Source organism: Taurulus bubalis (assembly GCF_910589615.1).
Source record: "Taurulus bubalis genome assembly, chromosome: 11".
Taxonomy (NCBI): domain Eukaryota; kingdom Metazoa; phylum Chordata; class Actinopteri; order Perciformes; family Cottidae; genus Taurulus; species Taurulus bubalis.
The window spans coordinates 12,615,053-12,636,029 of NC_136599.1; the positions used below are offsets into that span (position 1 = coordinate 12,615,053).

Here is a 20,977-nt window from a genome sequence, read left to right on the forward strand (position 1 = left end):
ATACACTTTCGGTGAACCTGCTCCAGGGTTTTGCCTTGTGATGCTGATAAAGATGAGATTATTCTTCCTCTGGTTTCTAGTTGTGGGAAAGAGATGTTCAGGTACAGAGATAAGAAACCCATATACTGTATTTGGGTCGACCGGTGATGTGGAAGCAATGTGTGAAGCAACCGAGGGCATGAAGATACGGAACTGGTCAAACCAGACCACGTACAGTGTGACTATATAGGACTCTGCTGGCTTCATGTTTGGACGTCCATCCTCAGCAGTGGGGACAGGGGAAAAGTCTCTATTCCACAAAGTTACATATACATGGATTATAAAAACAGTTAGGTTGTGTGGGTGTTTTACGCTGTTATTAAGGGATGCTTGTACCCTTGAGATTACTTCATAAACTAATACTTTTGCTTTACTACTTTAGCTTGTAAAACATGCCCAGGCACAGTCCACTATTTACCATGGGGCAAACATGTACTCCCTTGTCATTCTGGACCTGGACTGAGTACACACAGACACACAAACACACTTTCATTTGACAGCTGTGCGCTATTGGAGTTAGTTTGCATAAACGTCCTCTTCCCACTGTAGGTCCAACGGTGTCACACACACACACACACACACACACACACACACACACACACACACACACACACACACACACACACACACACACACACCTCCTTTAACTTCAAACTCTCTTTGTCCAAACACTTTCTTTGAAAAGCCTGTGGTTATTCCCAGACACGTAGACACAAAAGAAAAAACACAAATGGGGTTGGAGGCTTGTAGATAAGCTTCTCTTCTCATTTTTAAATAAACCATTTTTCAGCTGAAAACTAATGTGTATGGGTATTTAGTTGCCTTGTTGATGCGTTCAGGTCCACTTCTAAGTGCATATAATTTGAATTCTATATATTGTGTTATAAATATGCATAGCAACTGCTTTCAACGGTCTGAAACCCCAAATTGAATTTAACTCTTGGCTGATCTGGAGGCAGGAGACATGAATGTTGGCAGCTTTCATCAGTAAGCCAACTAGCCCTCCCTCCGTCCCTCCTGTAAAACCAAATGTCTATAATAATATATAATAATGTCTTAACTAATATATAATAATGTCCTAACTCTGCAGCAGTGTGGCCAGAATGGACTGGTTTCCACCCACTTGGCAACTTTTGATGGCTGGGCAAAAATAGTGTTGGGCTGCTTTTGTCAACAATATGAAAATATTGTGAAAAACATATAACCAAACAAGTAAAGATATACAAAAACTGTCAGATTTGTTGTGTCCACTCACACATATTATTGACTCATTTGATTTGATAAATATTTGATTGACATGAGATGTATTCAACCATTATTAGGGAGAAAGGTTGATCTAAATAGCTTGACGTCATCATCTTTTACATTTGCCATGGCAATTTTTGTATATGGTTTGATTGCACTAGTTGTGGGTTGTCATAGCCTATCTATCTAACATGTTATCTTTGGTTATTTTATGCAGATATGAAGCTTTGTATGCTCATGCTGTGTTTTCTATTTCACATGAAATGGTTTTACAAGGGTTTTTGGCAAGGTTATGATTTTTATGAATTAGGCAGGTTTAAATTGTGATTAGGTTTAGCGGTAGAAATTAGTATTTTAATTGAAAGGGTAACAGCTATCATTATTGGTTATTTAAAAATAGAAAATTGCTATCGCCAGATAATCAGTCAACACTGATTCACCAGATTTTGGATATAGCATTGATGGCTTAAATGGATAGCGCAACCCAAAATATAAAAATAGCCTATATTTTCTCTAACCTGTAGTGCTCCTTATCAATCTAGATTGTTTTGGTGTTAGTTGCCTAGTTTTGGAGATATCAGCCACAGAGAGGTCTGCCCTCCCTTGAATATAATGTGACAATATGGAACTCGGCTTGTGTTACTCAAAGGGACAAAAAAAAACCTCAGCAGCAATATCATTTTCCAGAAATCCTGGTGTGTGGATTATCTTGAGTCATGATTTCATGTTGTAACATGTTGGGCCACACGGTGAGAGGAAGGAAAGGCAGCATGAACACAGAGCGAGAGAGAGAGGGACGGGAAGAGGAGGGGAGGATAAATCATACTTCAGGAGAAAGTGAAAGAATGTGAAGGTTAAGATAAGAATGAGACAACATAGAGGACAACCCTGAGAGAGGGGAGTCAGAGAGAAACCAGGTGTTTAGTTATCTGCTCAATACGTGGTTTTACTATAAAAAGGAGCATGAAGTGGAGAGGTATTTACAGGCAGTCTGGTTGCGCCCAATAATGTAATAATTTACTGAAAATGTAATACAATTTGCACTTAACCTAATCAAAAATGTACTAAAACCCAATAAAGTAATAACTTGACCAATGGTCTAATGCTGGGGTGGCCAAACTATACCTTTTTAAGTGAAGTTTTGAAAACTATATATATAAACTATATGACTTGAGCACATTGCATATGAATTACACTGGATGAACATTGCACATTGTAGTTAAAACACAAGATGTGGACACAATTTTGTGAAATTATCTCTGTCTTAACCTCTTGGCACAGAAACCAATATTTGACCATTTCTGCCTGTTCTGTTTGGTTCCCTTAAAGGTGCTGCAGCCTTCGATATTTGAGATTGGGAGCATCTGAAAATGGCAATGCTTAGGACAGAGCGAACAGTGTTTACCTTGAGAGGAACTGGAGGGTGGGCATTGGTCAGGACGGGTTCATCAGCTGTAGCTGAGTGCGTGTGGAGTGTGTTTATAGCCTAAAGTTAGCCTTTTTCTTCTGGTTTGCATTTACTTTTCAAAAATCACAAAAGTGATGACTGATTTTATGATTGTCGTGAAGTAAGTTTTAATGTTGGATAAGGAAAGTTTAAAATTGCACTTTGTAATGGGAGCACAATTATCAGTCTGTCTGGATAGTAATCATGTGATGGACGTGCTAAATACAGTTGGTTGGTTGGTTGTCCTCAGGGGAAGAGCTGTTATCGAAGTGACGTCTGGAGATAATTGTTTGCCACATGAAAGAGTAATCTTGCTCCTGAACAATTATTATAAAATACGTATTTGAGGAAATATGCTGGGCGTTCTGGAAGAGAAACAGGCACATTGCTCACTCATCAGAAAAAAAAATCCAGCACTAAATAAACACGATCCAAGGCGGGATCCAATTGATGGAGGGAGGCAAATTGTATGTGGTATTCCCTCCACAATAAAACAATGTATGGACAACCTCTTGAAAATCACATATATTCAGTGAGATTATTAACATAATTGACTATTTCTGCAAATGTTGTCTTATAATTACAATAGACTAATATACCTTATGTTACACTAAGCGCATGTCATATTTTGTTTTACAAGAAGATAAGATAATTGGATTTTGACATGAAAATACAAATGATTTTTTTCTAAAATGTGTTGCATATTTTGTGGCATATAAAAATGGGTCAGGGTTAAAGAGGTATTTTTCATTTCATGTTGACTAAAAGTAGCAATACTAGAATGAACTGTGTGTTGTCTTGAAGTCTTGAATTCAAAACCTTACTTCAGTAAAACTACCAGAATATTAGCATCAACATATACATAAAAGTATTCATTATGCAAAATGGCCCATTTCAGAAGTACTTATATTATTCCTGGAACACAATTATTTATGTATTAATGTGTTCATCACTTTAATGTTGCACCTTGTAAAGATGGAGCTAATTACACCTGTTTTATATACTGCAGGGTAATCTATTATTATCTATAAGTATATATGTATTAGTTGATGTATACTGTATCAATAATCTGAATTGAGTGGAAAGTAGCATTAAATGGAAATACTACTGGAGTACTTGAATGTATTCGGTTACATTCTACCAGTGCTAGCATCGAGTCTTACTTAACGGCACAATATTTATTATTTATATTTGTTGTCTCAGTAATTAACTTTTCATTGTACTTTTCAATATTATGAGGCCAAAGTGTCAACCCCCCAGACAAAATCGTCTTTAATTCATTTGGCAGACGATTTTGTAGATCAAGGAGAAATATCTTGTGACCTTGTAGGCGGACTAACATGAAATGTGCTGAGTGAAAAATGTTACTTTACTGTCATAGCCAGGTAGAAAATATCCCACAGGGCCAATAACCCTGAGTTAAAAACGGAGGTAATTACTATATCAGAAAAGAAATGCTGACTAGTAGACACACGTACAACCAACTCACTCCTCTGAAATCTGCCTCGAGGTTCAGAGGAATCAGCGTATGGTATTTATCACTTTTCATTCTTTCTTCGTCAGTGGTGAAATGTAATGTATATTTTCATAATTAAATATTTTCTTCCATTAATTATACCATTATATTGTTCCTGGTCTGAGCTTGATGAAATAGTAATGCGATGAACAACAACAACTTAAATGCATAAACGTTTTCACTGTAATTATTTTATAGCACATGCAATATGGTGATACCAGTAATATTCACATACAGTAGGCTATATACTTTCCATATAATGGAGATACAAGTAGATTTAGTTTCTCCCCAAGTCAAATTCATATTTGTATATTCAGTATATTCTAGTGTGTAGAGTAATACACTGACAGGGAACATTTTACTGCATAATCAATGCTTTTAAGGACATTTTGCAATTTTACAATACTTCCACTATACTTTTACTTCAGTAAGGTTTTCCAGGTATGTTACTTGTAGTGGAGTATTTTCCCATTGTGGTGTTAGTGCTTCTACTCGATTAAAGGATCTGAATACTTCTCGAACCACGGCTTTAAAAAAAAAAAAATCTACCTTCCATCTATTATTGCTTCTAATAAATGTTTTAACAGGATAATGTTTGGTGGAAAAGGTTAACATGCTCTGTTGTGGCTCTTTATGCATCTGTGTGTAAATGTATGCAATGTTCTTTCAAATCCCATAATTATTCAAGCAAAGAAACAACAACAGCACTGAACTTGATCAAACAGGTCTGGGTGAAGTTGAATTGTCCCCACAGGACACTTTAAGAGGAAGTATCGATGAAACATGAGACTTAATTCTCACCTTAGTTCTCAAAAAAACTTCCTTTGCTGACACCAGAAAAAGAAACCAGGAATGTCCCGCACAGATTAAAGAGAGAACAGCTCAGAGTGCGAGTGTTCTTTTTTTATATTCATGTTTATTTGAGTAGAAATGTCTGACAGTAAATAAAATGTGTTTAGTTCAGTCAGTGTCGCACACAGACACACATGATGTTCTACATAACACACACAGTCTCACATTCTCACTCACATTCTCACTCACATTCTCACTCACTCACACACACACACACACACACACACACACACACACACACACACACACACACACACACACACACACACACACACACTCAGCTGAAACACTCCATGCTGGCCTTGGCTCTCTCCATCTCGTGTAGGAAGTTGTAAAACTGTGGGAGCGTCAATTCTGGAAGAGATGAGGGAAAAAACAGGAAACAGTTAGTTAATAACACAGACTGACTGAGTACGACGCTATTACGCTACAAAACTTCTTCTTTTTAAAGAGTTTTCCTACTCCCTTTTTTTTTTTTCCTACAGCAAGGTTTCAACATATTTGAATCCTGCTTCACCCGGCTTGCTGTTGTAGAAGCTGGTTCTGGTATCTCTTTAAAAGGAATACTTTTCTGGACATTACATTTCTGCATTGCTGGGAATACAGGATAAATGTTGAATAGTTAACATTAACAGTGATCTCCAACATGGATTAAATAATGTATTTGTATAGCACCATTCTTAAAAGAAATGGAGCACAAAGTGCTTTACATTAAAAGGGGAGACGGATAAAGAATGAATATAAAAACAGGGATAGAATGCCACAATTAATAGAAAATAAGATGGAAAACTATTTTTACAGGACACCTCACATTGATAGACATCTCTCAGCTTTTGTAAAGTAACGGGGCTCATGGACTTACGGTGAGAAACAGAAGCAAATAGCAGTAGTAGCGCTCACAGTTGACTGAAGTAGAATATGTAGTGTTAGCATGTATGAAATTCTAGCTGTTTGACACCAAAATATACCAGACACATGTCAGATATCGTATGTTGAAGTGTGTAAACACAAAAGTGCCCTCATAGAAAACAGGATTTAATAAGCTGCAGGGGAGGTTTTTTCTATCTCTGTACTCCAAACGTGCATCAAACAGATCACCGAAGCATTGACCCCTGAATCTAATTAGGCAATTAGAGCTAAAAGCTGCTTTTCCTTCTCGGGACGATGAACATTTACCACGCATTACTTTTTTGTGCAGTTCAAAGTCACAAAAACAAATCCCCATGTTGATGTCCTCCTAAGCTCCCAGTCATCCTGTTTCTCTCTCCCCAACATATCTATTTGTACGCACTGTAATGTTTCTACGTCAGTAATCATGATGACGGCATGGTGTGGTGGTGAGCACTGCCGACTCTAAATTGTCTGTAGGTGTGAATGTGAGTGTGTCAGCTTTGTGATAGCCTGGCAACCTGTCCACGGCGTACCCTGCCTTCGCCCAATGTCACCTGGGATTGGCTGCGGCCCCGACACCCGGTAGCCAACGGGCTGACAGCCGTGGCGACAGTCAGCAGAGGCAAAACTATTGTCAACTTTTTCTCTCCATCTCTGAGACGCTTTGCCAATATTGGAGCTTGCTAGAGCCTCAAATCACAGTTTGTCATCTCAAATGCAATGAGATGCAAAAAAATATAAAACAACATTACTCCTTCAATTATGTCACCCAACACAGCAAGATGACATTGATTGTTAATTTCCTGTGTCCATCTGAGTCAAGCTGCCTTTTCTCCCTCACTGATTCTGCAAACTATGCACTCCTGCTTGTGTTACGCAAGACAGCAGCACATATTTACATTTCAGTATCATGAAAAGGAACCCGTCGACCTGATTTACCTCACAAAATGGTTCTGAATATTTTAACAACTTCCGCTGTACTTGATCTTCTGCCCCCTCTATATAACTGTAAAAGCAGTTGCAGTCTATGCATCCGGCGGGCGTCTTGATTCAAACGATCTTGACTCAAACGATCTTGACTCATCTGGATCTGACATGTTGAGACGTTATTCTCAAAACAATATATTATGTGAACAAACGTTTTTAGAGCTGCTTTTGTTAGTAAAGGCACAAAGTCGCTCACCCATGTAGATGTTTTCAGTGGAAACCCCCTTTCTGACCACCAGCTTCAACTGCAGGAGGACAAGAAAACTGTGTTCAACAAAACTGAACAAATGAGCTGTGTAACTGTGTGTGTGTGTGTGTGTGTGTAGGTGTGTGTGTGGGTGTGGGTGTGTGTGTGTGTGTGTATGTGTGTGTGTGTGTGTGTGTGTATGTGTGTGTGTGTGTGTGTGCAGAGCTTTCAAACCTGCAGAAAGATGTTGCCCACTTTCTGTACTTCACTGGTGCCAACAGTCACTGCGAGGGTCAGAAAACACACCACGATACTCAGATCAAGTGATCAATTTAAATCACAAACAAAAATGCATTATTGTATTTTTTCAACTTTATAGGGAAAAATGTATTCTTAAAATTTGCTTGACAATTGCATGAAAACAAGACTACACAAGGGTTCATTGTTTGATATTTGTAAACATATATATAAAAAATACAGAGGATGTAGAACTGAATACAGGTTAGTGACGATGTATATTTAAAATGTCAATAAATGTTGTTTTTTAGTAGTATATTGTTACTTTTCTCCAAGGCTTTTTGTTGCATGTTATTTCCCCAATTCTCTCCAATACTTTCCTATAATTTTGCAGCTGTTGGGTGTCAAATGTAGGTAATATTGAATCAGACTATGTGTAACGGTAAAATGTGACAAACCCACAGATAATTATCATCGACTCTGTAGCTCTGCAGAAGTATTTTGAGTATTTTCGCACATTGTTTTGGTTTTAAGGCACATGTACTATAAAGCTCAGCCTCTCCACAGTTCAAGAAGAAGCTCTGTTAAAGCCACTGTACTCTGCTTGCTCAGCAGCAAACAGCAGACGGACACAGCTGGAGACTAACCGCTGATGAAAGTGGAGCATGAAGCAGCTAAAGAGCCAGATGTCTTTCTCAGGAGGCAAAACATGATAATAAACTGACTAGTAGGATTCCTCTTTAATTTGTTAACACTCCTTTCATTCTATTTTTGTTTGACTTATATTTCTTGGGTGATGTACGGCTAAACTACTGATACTGTAAAAATGCTGGGTGGTTATGGTATTGTGATACATCACAAACATGACTTTCTCTTTAATTCAAAAGGCTGCATTACAGCAAGCGATATTTAAGCAATATTTTCTGAACTTGACTTTTCAAGCAAAGTAAAATAAACCTAAGATGTCTCTCCACTTGATCATCACCTGTGCATTACTTTTGATGGTTTCTTAAACCAATATCATACAAAACAACTATTATACAAAAAACACAAGTCAGCTAATGGATTATGTAGCCGTTTGGTATTTTGTAGCGAGACCAGACAAAAATAACCAAGAACTCAAAGGTCCTGGACTCTTTCTAATGCACTTTATATACATTCAGCATTATACAAGATGGCCTGTTTGAGTAACAGCCGATGAGAAAAGCAGGGAACACATTGGCTATCAGACTTGTCAAGTCTCCGCAGATAACTGACTGTTTCCAGCCGGTTCATTGGCGACATGCAGAGACACAGTCGGTTTGCCTGGCTGAAGGTTTTGCATGTCAATAACAGCACAGTCAAGTAAGATACAGATGGGTGCAGCATGAACTGGCACTCACTGTCCACTCCCCTCTTTAACTGGAGCGCTGTGTATTTTAACATCAGCTCAACAATAGCTTAACATAATGCTAATGACTCCCCGGCTCCGTGTATTAGCATCACTATTACCTTTGAGTCTTAAGAAGTCAATAGGTTGTATTGCATAAACAATGATGCCTGATAAAGATTTCAGGGGCCACATGCTGCCCATATTGATCTCAAGTGGGCCAGACCAGTAAAATCATAGCTTAATAACGCATACATAACGACAATATTTCTCTATGTTTAAATCATTGGTGAAGGTTTTTGGATGATAAACCCTATTTTAAAAAGGTATTTCTACATTAAACTAGAAACATAAAGACCAAAAATTCAGACATCAGCCAACTGTTTATCTGCCCCGGCTCTCCTCTGCAGATTCCCTCGCTTTGTGACCCGTTTGTGACGCCACTTTCATCAATTTTACTTAAATGGTAAGAGCCTTGAGGTTTCCTCATATAATGTAGAGGGAGGGGGGAGATATTGTTTTGCAACACAATGGCTCGCTGTGAAAAATACAGGGAAATGTCCAAAAACTTGATCCTCCATTTGGAGCTTGTACTTTCTCCCTGAATTTCATCACAACGCCTGTTTTTCTCCCGATCATTGATGGTGCACTGTCTGTAGCCCCACTGACAGCACGGGTCCAGTCCACTCCGACCCAGCGCTTCAACAAGAGCGCTAAAGATGTAATTTGCTGTAGTGGTGTATCTGTCATGGGCATCAACTCAAGGAACTCCTCAGTGACCGCCAAAATCTCATCAGCACCACGAATGAATATGGCCAGAGCAACATCTTTAGTAATGTCACTGCTCTCATCGATTGCAACTGAAAAAGCTACAAATGACTTTACTTTATGCTTCTTTTGGCTATCCAAATCTTCTGAAAGATAAGAAATCCTATCCGTTACAGTATTCCTCGTTAGGCTAATGTTGGTAAAACCCTGTCACTTTAAAACATTTTTTTATTTGAACAGTTATCCGGCGGGCCGGATCCGGCAGTATGTTTGACACCCCTGGTCTAGAGCCTCTGGGTTCATGAATAAGTGTGAGAGGAGAGACAACTTCAGGGCTCTTAAGTGTGCTCAGAAATAGACTTAATTTCATTGAGAGCTAAATTTGATGGGATGTCTAGTTTTGCTTCGTTTTACCTCCAAACTTCCACTCCATGTCAACCAGCTGGTTGACCATCAGAGTCTGTCCCACAGCAAGTCTGGACAGTGCTGCATAGTGCTGCCCCCACTGCAAAATGCAGAAAAAAAACTCCTGTGCTCAAAAAATGATACCTGGTTTGACAAGAAGGCCATTTAATGACTTTTAAAAGAACAGGGCAACAAGATTTGAAAGTTACCTGCTGTGAAAAGTGAGCCGCCTTGTCTTCGCTTACTCCTGAGGAATCAACAGATAAAGCAGATTTAGTTTCCTGTGTAAAATGTTCACAATGATAAGAAGAAATGCTGTGAGAGCTTGTGAGGTTCCATCTGCATAACATGCCGTCATAAAAGGACACTATCCAGCGGCATGACCTAACTTCTGTTTAAAATGTACCCTCTTTATGAGCGACTCCTGTTTAAAAGGATTTGGATGTGTACCTAATGTCACAAGGTCTTCTTTGATCTGCTCAGCTGTCAGACTTTTCTTCAAGGCGCCTGAGGAGAGAACAGACAGACTCACCGTCAATGAGAGAGAAACCGTCCTGCTTTTCTGGAACCTTATAGCTGAGTTGAGTGTTGTGTTACAATTCTAAACTGCTGCAGTCATGTCTCTATTGTTGCACAATTAATTACTTAAAGTTTTGACTACTGACAGAAAAGGAAAATCTACATTTCTACTACTTCTACTTTCACTAAAAATGTGTAGATTGTGGATTATACCATATATTGTTTAGACTTCTACTGATTACTGGACTTGAATTGAGAGAAGATAATGTCCCAGTGATCTGAAAAATCAACATCTAAAGATTTTGGCATCAGAGACAATTCATGATCCCCGAGCTTGCACTAACAGACGACTTTGTCACAATGAGAAATGTATTGAAAGAAAAGACACAGAGAACAACAGGAGAGGGAAAACAGACAAATAATACTTTGGCATTTTTTTGCTTTCTTGCAAAGATTAAGCTGCAACGATTGATACCACTCTTATATTTACAAGCTATATGTAAAACTAGCGCCAGCAGGGGATTACATTACATTAAATTACATTTCATTTAGCTGACGCTTTTATCCAAAGCGACTTACAATAAATAGTTTAGCTTAGTTTAAGGACTGGAAGCAAGGGAAACAGGTGGCCTAGCCCTGATCACAGATACAAATCAAAGCTTTGTACAGATTGTATTACATCATACTACAAGTACAAGTAAATGGTTTTATGTGCTGAAACTTGTCGTACATGAATTTTGGTTAATACAGATTAAATGAGATATAAGTGATCACTTGGTGATCTTAAAAAGTATGTATAGGCTTACATTACATACTTGGCATTCAGAGACTGGTATCTCCCTGGATGCTTAGGAGATAGTTTGCACTTTCTGAAGTAGGTTGGATGAGGTAATTATCCTTAATCCTTGAATTACCTACCAGACTCGTTTGAAAATAACATTAAAAAGGTACCTCATAGAACACGGGAGTTGCTGCTGCCTCGCTGGGTTCGTTTGTGTGTTATTGTGTGATTAGGGGGAATCCAAACTAACCCTTTAAAACACCAAAGTCACACAATAACACTAATTAACTAACTAACTAACCGGTCAAGGCAGTGGTAGATAAGCAACTCTAGTGTTGTGCGAGGTCAAAGAAGTCTTGTGACTTTGAAGAGAGCATATAGATAAGGGATTCAGTTCCTCATCGGAAAGTGCTGTCTGACGGTTCCCTGTTAACATAATGATAAAATGGTAAATAACCTGTACTTGTACAGCGCTTATAGTCTTATAGACATGTCATCATTCACACCCATTCATAAACTGATGGCAGGAGCTACCATGCAAGGTGCCACGTGCCCATCAGGACTCTAACTAACATTCCTACCCGTTTATACACGAGCAAGTAGGGATTAATTGTTTTGCCCAAGGACACATCAACACTAGCAGAGCCGGGGATCATACTGACGAGCCTCTGATTGAAGGATGACTCTTTATTATGATTATGATTTATTATGTTTGTATGGATGTGTGTGTGTGTGTGTGTGTGTGTGTGTGTGTGTGTGTGTGTGTGTGTGTGTGTGTGTGTGTGTGTGTGTGTGTTTCCCACTCTGTGGCATCAAGAGGACGCTCTTCATCAGGTTCTTCAGAGGACCGGCACTCATCCCATGTTCCCCTGCAAACTCACCAAGCAGCTGCATGAACCGCTCCGTCTACTCTCACTCACACACACACACACACACACACACACACACACACACACACACACACACACACACACACACACACACACACACGCAGAAAAGCATGCATTAATTTGCACACACACACAATAGGACAGGCAATGTTTTTCCTCGGTTCAGTTACCATGGTTAATCACTGAGTCCAAAGTCCCATTAACATCAGAATTGTGTGTGTGTGTGTGTGTGTGTGTGTGTGTGTGTGTGTGTGTGTGTGTGTGTGTGTGTGTGTGTTCACCTCTTTAGGCTCCAGCAGGAACTGGAACAGGATTTCAATCAGACGAAGAAATTGCTGCACAAAATGAAAACATGAAAAGTCTTTGTTAATGTCTAAATCTGTGTTTGCTTTGTTGGAGAAAATACACTTTGATCTGCTATTTAGAAGAAAACATGCAGTGTTTAATCAACAAGAATCTCACGTGGGGACATTCTGTCCATGGTTGTCTGCACATTTTCTGAGTATTTTATTGTGTATTTCAAGACGATAGATTCATGTTTATAGTTGTTATTTGTGCAAATACAAACTGTTGACATGTCTACACCTACAGTATATACACACATTTTTCAGGAATATTTCTGCAGTTTCATGTAATACACCCTTTACAAACTGCAAAAAAAAAAGAGTGTTTTGTCTGAAGACAGTATCATGCACACCTGCCAGAGACAGGTGCATAGGAAAATAAAAATCAGGCAAAAACATGGTTAAAGTCTCAGAATCATCCCACTACAACAGGGTAACACATTTACTCAAGTACTGTACAATTTTTAGGTACTTGTAAAGTATTTTCATTGCATGCTCGTATATACCTCGCCTACAAAATGTTGTACTTTTTGCTGATTGACATTTTTTTGATAACATTAGTTACTTTGCAGATTTGTATTATTGATTGATTATGTATAATAGGTTAAGCAAACCAGCAGTATAGAGTAATTAGAGTATCTTCATCTTTACCAGGTGCAACATAAAATGTATAAACACATACCATTCATTACAATACAATTTATAATCCAGAAATGTAATCTATGTTATTTTGAAATGGCCCTCCTGCATAATGAGTACTTTTACTTTTGGTACTTTAGTAGCCTTACATTGATGCTAATGCTTTTGTACTTTTACTGAAGGAGCGTTTGGAATGCAGGACTTTAACTTGTAACTGAGTATTTTCACACCGTGGTATTACTACTTTTACTTCAGTAAATGATCTGAATACTTCTTCCACCACTGACACAGTCTGTTGTCACATGATTCACAAGAGCGGTGTGTTTACTGACAGCTCTGGACAACGAGACAAATCCTGCAAATTAACAACCACGCTTCCTTTATATTCATGTTTGAAGCCTCAATAACTATGAAAGCTATTTACAAATACGGTCTAAGGAGAATGAAACGTAAGAAACGAGCTGAGTTTAGAAATACAACTCAGTTAGCTAACATTAACGTGAACTAAACGGATGCTCTTTAGTTCATACCCGTCGTTAAAAAACTGCTGTATTTACCTGCTCGTTGAGTTTGTTAAGGTTCTGGAAGTCCGTGCTGACAGAATCCGGTAAAACATCTTTAGTGAAGTGAAGCTGCATCTTTTTTTCTGTAAAACCGTCAGTGCTGCTCGGCTCTTCCTCTCCACTTCCGGGTTCATTAGTGCGCATGCGTGGCCATGTGCTCTGTAATAACTAATACATCCTTAAGAGAAATTAAAGCAGAATATATTTTATTTATCATAAAAATGTGGTATGAAGGGAAAGGAATCAATTAAAACTATGAGTATAAGAATATTAGATCATGTTTATTTCAGTACTTTTGATAATACTACTTGGTCAAAGGAAGAGCATACAGATATAATCCAGGCAGTAGTGTAAAGTATTACATTTACTCAAGTACTGTACTTACGTACAATTAAAAACATTATGCACTACATATTTTACGATTTATTTTAAGATGTGGCATTTCTACTTTTGAGTTACTTTTACTTTGAGTATTTTAATTTTGTACTATGTTAATCTTCTAATATTGTACATTTTACACCACTGCATTTATCTGACAGCTTTAGTGCCTCTGCAGATTGAGATCATTAATACCCAATATAAATAAAACAATAAATTATCATATATTATTAAGGATTAAACTACACAGCAGCATATAAAGTAATAATAGTAAGGTGCTCCATCTTTCCTAAATGAAATATTAAACCAATTAACTAATTAATGCATCTATCATTTTAATCAGCTTGGACAATATACATTATTCTGAAATGGGCCATTTTGTATAATAAGCACTTTTACTTTTGTTATTTTTATGCTCGAACATTTATACTTTACTTTACAGGGATTTTTACTTGTAACCGAGTATGTTAATCAAAACATTTTGATTGTACTTTTTCTACCACTGATTATTCATCGTCATTGGTAAATGTGTAAAGCATTAGAATAAAGTGCTCCGTGTAGTTTCTGTTCAGCAACAGTGCGTTTCGCTTCACCATAATGACCATATTTCCCTAGAGACTTTCCCCTGAGATCACAGACAGGGACCGTTGAGTGTTGGTGAGTGGAGTTGTTTAAAAAAAAAAGTTCCTGTTCAGATGTTTAACCTGCGGGGACAGAAAAGGGGGAGTCGACATTCTCACCTGGGGAAACTCTCAGCGGCCAATCTGCTGCCAGCTCTCAATAACTTGAGCCGACCCACCGCGAGGCTGCGTCAGTGCACGGTGGGACACACGCAGTGAGCACGAGGGAGAGAGAGAGAGAGTAGGAGAGAGAGAGGGAGAGAGAGAGAGAGTAGGAGAAAGAGAGAGAGAGAGTAGGAGAGAGAGAGAGAGAGAGAGTAGGAGAGAGAGAGAGAGAGAGAGTAGGAGAGAGAGAGAGAGAGAGAGAGAGAGAGAGAGAGAGAGAGAGACTGCAGCAGCATGCTTCAACAGAGTGAACAACTCATGCGAGAGGGCTGACCGACTCCTGTCCTGCTGTAAGTTCAAGGTTGTTGAATTTTAAACCCACTTTTCGGCACAACTTTGACTCTACGGACAGCAACGCATCCTCCGTGTCATTTCCCAGCCAAGAAGCGTGGATGGTTATGTAAGTTTCTCACCGGGGAGGGCTTTTTTTTTTGCAGGAATTTACCGAGCAAATAATTCAAACTTCATATAGAAACCCACATGTTTGTCTTTAGCCACATTTGACACATGTCTGATGCTGTTTGTAGAGGCTGTAGATGGCGTGCTTTCCCCTCTATCTCATTGTGCACTTGTAAAGTTTGTAGCTCGGCAGTCTTGTTGCCCATGTGCTGCAAAAAAAAGGTTGAACCGAATATCTTTAAAATAATCATGTCGACGCTCGTGGTGCCTTTGTATTGCGTTTATAACGCATTTATTACAACATTCCTATCATGCTCTTTGAGGAATTGAATGCATCTGTAGTGCACATTGTGCTTATCGGCTTGTTTTTCAGTAATAATGTGTATCTCAAAATAGAGTTTAAGGTGACTTTTTTTTTTAACTTCAAAGTACTTGTAGCTATTGTTATCATATAGTTTATATTTCTGCAAGGATTTAACGTTGCTACTGGTCCTGAGTGGTGAGTTTGAAGGGAATTGTCGTGCTTAATATATATTCTTATAGCGCTGTTATTACGACTTGAAACGGTGTGTGTTGCTGCAGAATAGTGCTTTTCCACAACCACTAAGTGTTGTCGCAGCAATGTTCACTGTGGACTAGTTACTCCTGGTTTAGTTGCATGTCTCTTAAGCATTGCACGATGGGAAGTGCCCGTGTGTTTCCTGGTTTTCAACGCGCTCCGGTGTTTGAACATGTTCTGACGGTGCAGGTTTAGCGGGTGGACGTCCTTCTTCTCGGAGTATATTTCTCTATTGCCCCTCGAGGATGTATCAGTAGAGCTTGCAGCCTGTTGTTAGACCGGTAGGTACAAATGTATGCGATGGCAATTAAAAAAGTATTCTCATTCATGTCGGAGTCACTATAAAATGCAGAAAGAAGCCACGCGGTGGAAAGTGAAGGGGAGGAGTCATTAAGTTAATGATACAGTTAATCCAGAGGGATATCAACATCACTTAGATAGGCCATATATATATATATCATTTATTATTTATTCTAGAATTAAGTGACAAATGACAAGACGTTAACCAATACTATTTGTTTGTTTGTGAAAACACCACTGCAAGAGTTAAACTGGACTCAGATATAGCATTCAAGACATTCTAATAAATAAATTTAAATCAGTTTTTCATCTTTATTGTCTTTTGTGCTGAAAACAATGACAATCTGTGATGCAGATCTTAACAAGTAAATGAGTAAAGTAAAAAGTAAAACAATTCTACTAAATATTTAACTGAATTGAAAGCAAAATGTATACCAAGACAAGGGATGTCAATTGATCACAATTATATTTGCAATTAATTGTTTAGTGTATAAAGTGACAGAAGGTAGTCGGGGAAAAAATTTACAATGATATAAAACAGAAAACATTATCAAAACGATTGATTAATAATCAAACTATAATCTGGGAAGAATTAAAAAAGATACACTTGCTTTTTATTGTATAGGGAACCAGTGAAATGTTCAATAGAATAACACTGTGGGGTTCAATATTATAGACAATATAATGTGGCTTGTTAAAATTGTAATTATTTGTATCAGAGTAACTTCAATGTTTTCTATACTTTCCTCACTGCAGGCTGGAGTTTGTGTCCCTTTTTCTGAACCATTCATCACTGCAGGCTTAGAAATTAAGTGTGTGTTTTAAATTCTTTACATTCTTTGGATCGCCTTTTGAATGTTTTCAATCTTATCTCAAAGGAAAAGTCTGAATAGTCTGAAATAATCTGAATAGCTCCATTCAGTTTTGTTATCTTCAAGCATCAGGAGAAATGAGGCGGGACATTTACAGTTTTTAATGAAGGGAAGGACATTTGAGGAAGAATATAGTGCAGGGATTATAACAATAGTATACTTGGAGCCTGTAAAATATGGATGTAAGCTTAGTAAATGCAAGATAGAGGAGTTCTTTGGCAAAGTTGTTATCTGTTAGCTGTCGAGAGAAATGCAATAAACTGGATTTAGTCCCCCATCACATTTTAATGAGATCTCTTCAGGACCAGCATGCCCAGCAGGAGCACTTTTAGCAACCAGTAAGTCTTTAAATGTTCATATAGGCAGGCCAGCATTGAAAGAAAACATAAATATTTCCCATAGACCGCATAGAAGAAGTGAACATAGTTACAGTGACGTCACCCACTGGTTTATGGACTTTGGTTTTGAAGCCTTGAGGGTGTCATTTTTTAGGTCACCATTTTGGTTTCTGGCCATCGGCTTCTTGTTTTTTGGGAACCAGAAGTAATACGAGAGGGTGGAGCTAAGTACAACCCAATGCTGAATACAACACTTTTAGGTGACCAAAATGTTAACTTTTTTGAACAGAAAACACAAGTGAAAGGTTTAAGTTCCACTAAGAAATTACAGAGAATGATCACCTTGTATCAGTTTATAAGTATGAATCAAAACTTGTCTCTCCAGTAATCCTGCCAATATTGATAGCCTGGTCCAATTCCTGTGCTCTATTTTCCCTTAAATTTAAAATGTTTACAGTCGATGGCCCGCCATGACTCAATGAGACCGAACAACTAGATTTGTATAATTACATCGGCAAAGAACCCTGTGTTTAATATGCTGATACTTGACCCACCTAAAAGGGTCAGTACCAGCTCCGATACGGATCAAGGCATCCCAATACACTTATACATGGTCTCTTCCTGGAGTATACATCACCATTTTTCTGATCCAGGCTGTTGAGTGTTGGATGGTATGCTGCATGAGTGCAGTCTGTACAATATGCAACAAAGTAGACAATGTATAAACTGTAGGACTGTATTTGAGCCTGAAGGGGCCATAAAGTACATGACAGACAAGGAATGCAGCCCCCAGTGAGAGACCCTGAGGAGCATACTCTTTGAGTGAACAATCCCCTCTTGCAATGCAGTCCCTAATCTCTCGCCACCAGACACAACTTTGATGTGAAGCCCCCCCTTTTTGTCCCCTTTTCCTGGGCCCCTCACTCCTCTCTGCCCCCAGTCTTTCCTCAGTTTTTTTAAATTCATTCTCACTTTTCTGTTCCCAAAAGCAGAACATTTACAGTAATGAACACTTAAATATAAGGATTCAGAGCAGTATCGACAAACTAATTGTTACTTCATCATCATTTTCAAGCAAAAAGCTAATTGGAAGAGGAAGAAGGGACATTCAGTTAACAATAACGCTACAAATCCTGATGTGGCACGGTAGCTCCTCTCATCAGTGGGTGAATGATTACTATGTAAAGCGCTATATATACAAATACCAACTAGTTTTTGAAAAGTGAGTCCAATGTGGAAGTGCCTTAATCTTGCATTCTTTCAAATTGCCAGCAGGGCTCTACTGCAAAAACACGTCTGGTTGTATAGAAGTCAATGATAAAATCCCCCTATTTATCAATTGATTTATTACACCAATAAACATGAGTTTATGGTCTCAATAACTAGTTTGAAAACGTCTTCAATAGAGCATGATGTTCATTCAGTAACAGTGTTTCCCCTACCGGTTACGCTATCAGCAATCACTGTTAAAGCCTAACAGTTAATGTATTCGCAGGTCAAGACAAACATCCTCAACAGCCTGCAGCCTGCGGAGCTCAATAAATGGACGTTTCTGACTTGGCATATTGAGAGGCTCTGGAAATATTCTTCCAAAAGCCAGAAAAATACACTGCAGTGACAAAGCCTGCACACTTTGTGGTTGTCATTAAAATAAATGAACACCATGTTTCCTTTAAGTCAGTATTTATCAAACTTGGGCGAATTACAGGTGGGGCGCAAGAGGAAATGCTGATTTTAAATGTTTACTGTACACTGTTAATAAGTTACGCTTGCGCATGCACGACTCGCCGATTCTTGGCATTTTCCAAAAACCGATCTTCATGAGATCTCCGTGATGTTGGCTTTTTTGCTGTTGCGTCTCTCAAAACAACATTGAGCATGAATTGAGAGTGGCCGTATCAAGTCTACAACCCCGTGTTAAAAAGATGTGTAGAGGAAAGCAGCTCATTGCAGCCACTAATACTGATCCAACTTGATGGCTCATTTTAGGTTTTTTTTGCACAGATATAACTTTATTTTCATTTCACTTTTTTTGTCTGATGGAGCGATCTGGTTTACTTGAAAGTGATTGCACTTCCCCACTGTAAACCTAGGGGAAACACTGAGTAAATTATGGTCCTATTTCAATGAAAAGACGATAAAGCAGGGTATGGTTTAGGGCGTAGCTACTTTGGGATTCACAGGTTACTAGCACAGTGTCTTCTGGTCCGAGAGTTGTCCGTGTTTTCGTCAACCTTTAACCATTTCACAGAGTCTTTTCAGTTCATGAGCGTTAATTGTAACATTTAGTTCGCCGAAAAATTTCCAGTTCAGCGGTCGGTTGTACTGAGCTCCACCCTCTTGTGTCTTTAAAAAAGACAACAAGATGATTAAGGTTAAAATATTGAACTCTCGGCTTCAAAACCCTAAAACGTGCATGATTGCACTTCCGGTTTGACTCAAAGTCAATGTTTTTTTTGAATGGGTTTTTGATTAGATACCTGAATTAAAGTCTGTGGTTCACAAAAGCTGAGGAGATTTTATCATTTTGTTCTATAAAATAAATTATCTCAGTACACCATCATGCCACACACTGGTCTTCTTTTAGTTGAGTGGTGGTGACGTGAAGTCATGCGACCATGGTGTAATATGTTTATAGTCTCACGTTAGGCTTTTACTCACTTAATCATATCAATAAGGCATGAAGCCTTCACATAATGTTTTGTTTCCCTCTGGGAGGATTTGTTTCTAAAAACGAGTCATAAATCAGTGATAGCAAAAGTAACTTTACCAAACCCTTAATCCATCAGAAACAAATCCAGACCTTAATGATAGTTAGCAGCAGGCACCTGTTTGGTCTGCTGTTTGTTATGTGCAGGTCAAAAGTCAAAAGCAGGGGGGAGAAGAAGTGGGCGTTGACATCCTGCTTAAGTGATGATGAACTCCTTCACCTCTCTGCAGCCGTGTGAAGGGGGAGTCCCTGATCTCAGATTATTACTATGTGGCCTATTAATGTCAGAGACGGTTAGTGTCAGTCAGAGGGCACCAACCTCTGCACACAGAACCACGAGACTTCCTCCTTCCAGCCGCCACAGACTGTGTGAACACGTACTCATGCTGTGGGTACATAAATCTGTTAGACAGGCACATTTTATGAACTCACCTTCCTCTTTGGGGACAAAAAGCTGCTCCTCACAACATAGAACCATACATTTTAGGGGCAAGAGTTGATCTAATTAATGTCAAGCATGTTAGGTGTTGCTGTAATCACTGCTCCTGTCCTGTCCAAACATGCCATGAAGACAAAGCATCGTTTAGAGCCTCCTAGTGCAAATAGTCAGTGTTTGACTTTTTTAGGGTGAATGTTTTGAGTTTGTGTTGAAGACTGAAACTACTTATTACTCGATTTAGTGTAGAAAAGTGTTTCCAAAATCACATGCTATTTTTTGTAGACTATGACCCGGAGGTATTGATTTAATTCTGGAGTGTTTTTTAGGCTATACACTGAAGGAAAAAAAGTGAGCGAGATAATATTTGGGATTGGATTAATTTGTGCTGACTACACAATCATTAATTGAACATACAGGTGTTTCTACTTATTTTCAACTGCACAATCACTTTATTTTTCCCTTCTAAGAGTTTTCTTTTTTTGTTTTACAATTAGTTTCCATGGATTTCCAGGCAGATT

General features: G+C 38.5%; 1 protein-coding gene across 1 annotated transcript; it reads right to left on the reverse strand.

The window, feature by feature from the left end:
* Nucleotides 1–4,839: 4,839 nt before the first annotated feature.
* On the reverse strand, nucleotides 4,840–13,789 carry commd7 (COMM domain containing 7). Its single transcript, XM_079225709.1, has 9 exons — nucleotides 13,674–13,789; nucleotides 12,415–12,468; nucleotides 12,047–12,149; nucleotides 10,394–10,450; nucleotides 10,153–10,190; nucleotides 9,953–10,043; nucleotides 7,399–7,448; nucleotides 7,174–7,222; nucleotides 4,840–5,453 (listed from the first exon to the last, which is right to left on the reverse strand). The coding sequence occupies exons 1-9, from the start codon at nucleotides 13,752–13,754 to the stop codon at nucleotides 5,377–5,379; spliced, it is 600 nt and encodes a 199-aa protein (XP_079081835.1). The 5' UTR covers nucleotides 13,755–13,789; the 3' UTR covers nucleotides 4,840–5,376.
* Nucleotides 13,790–20,977: the final 7,188 nt, after the last annotated feature.

Coding starts and splice junctions, on each gene's coding strand:
- commd7 (XM_079225709.1), bottom strand. CDS start 13,754: ATGCAGCTTCACTTCACTAAAGATGTTTTACCGGATTCTGTCAGCACG. Junction 12,469..13,673: donor TTAACAAACTCAACGAGCAG/GTAAATACAGCA, acceptor CATTTTGTGCAG/CAATTTCTTCGTCTGATTGA. Junction 7,223..7,398: donor TGGGCAACATCTTTCTGCAG/GTTTGAAAGCTC, acceptor GTCCTCCTGCAG/TTGAAGCTGGTGGTCAGAAA.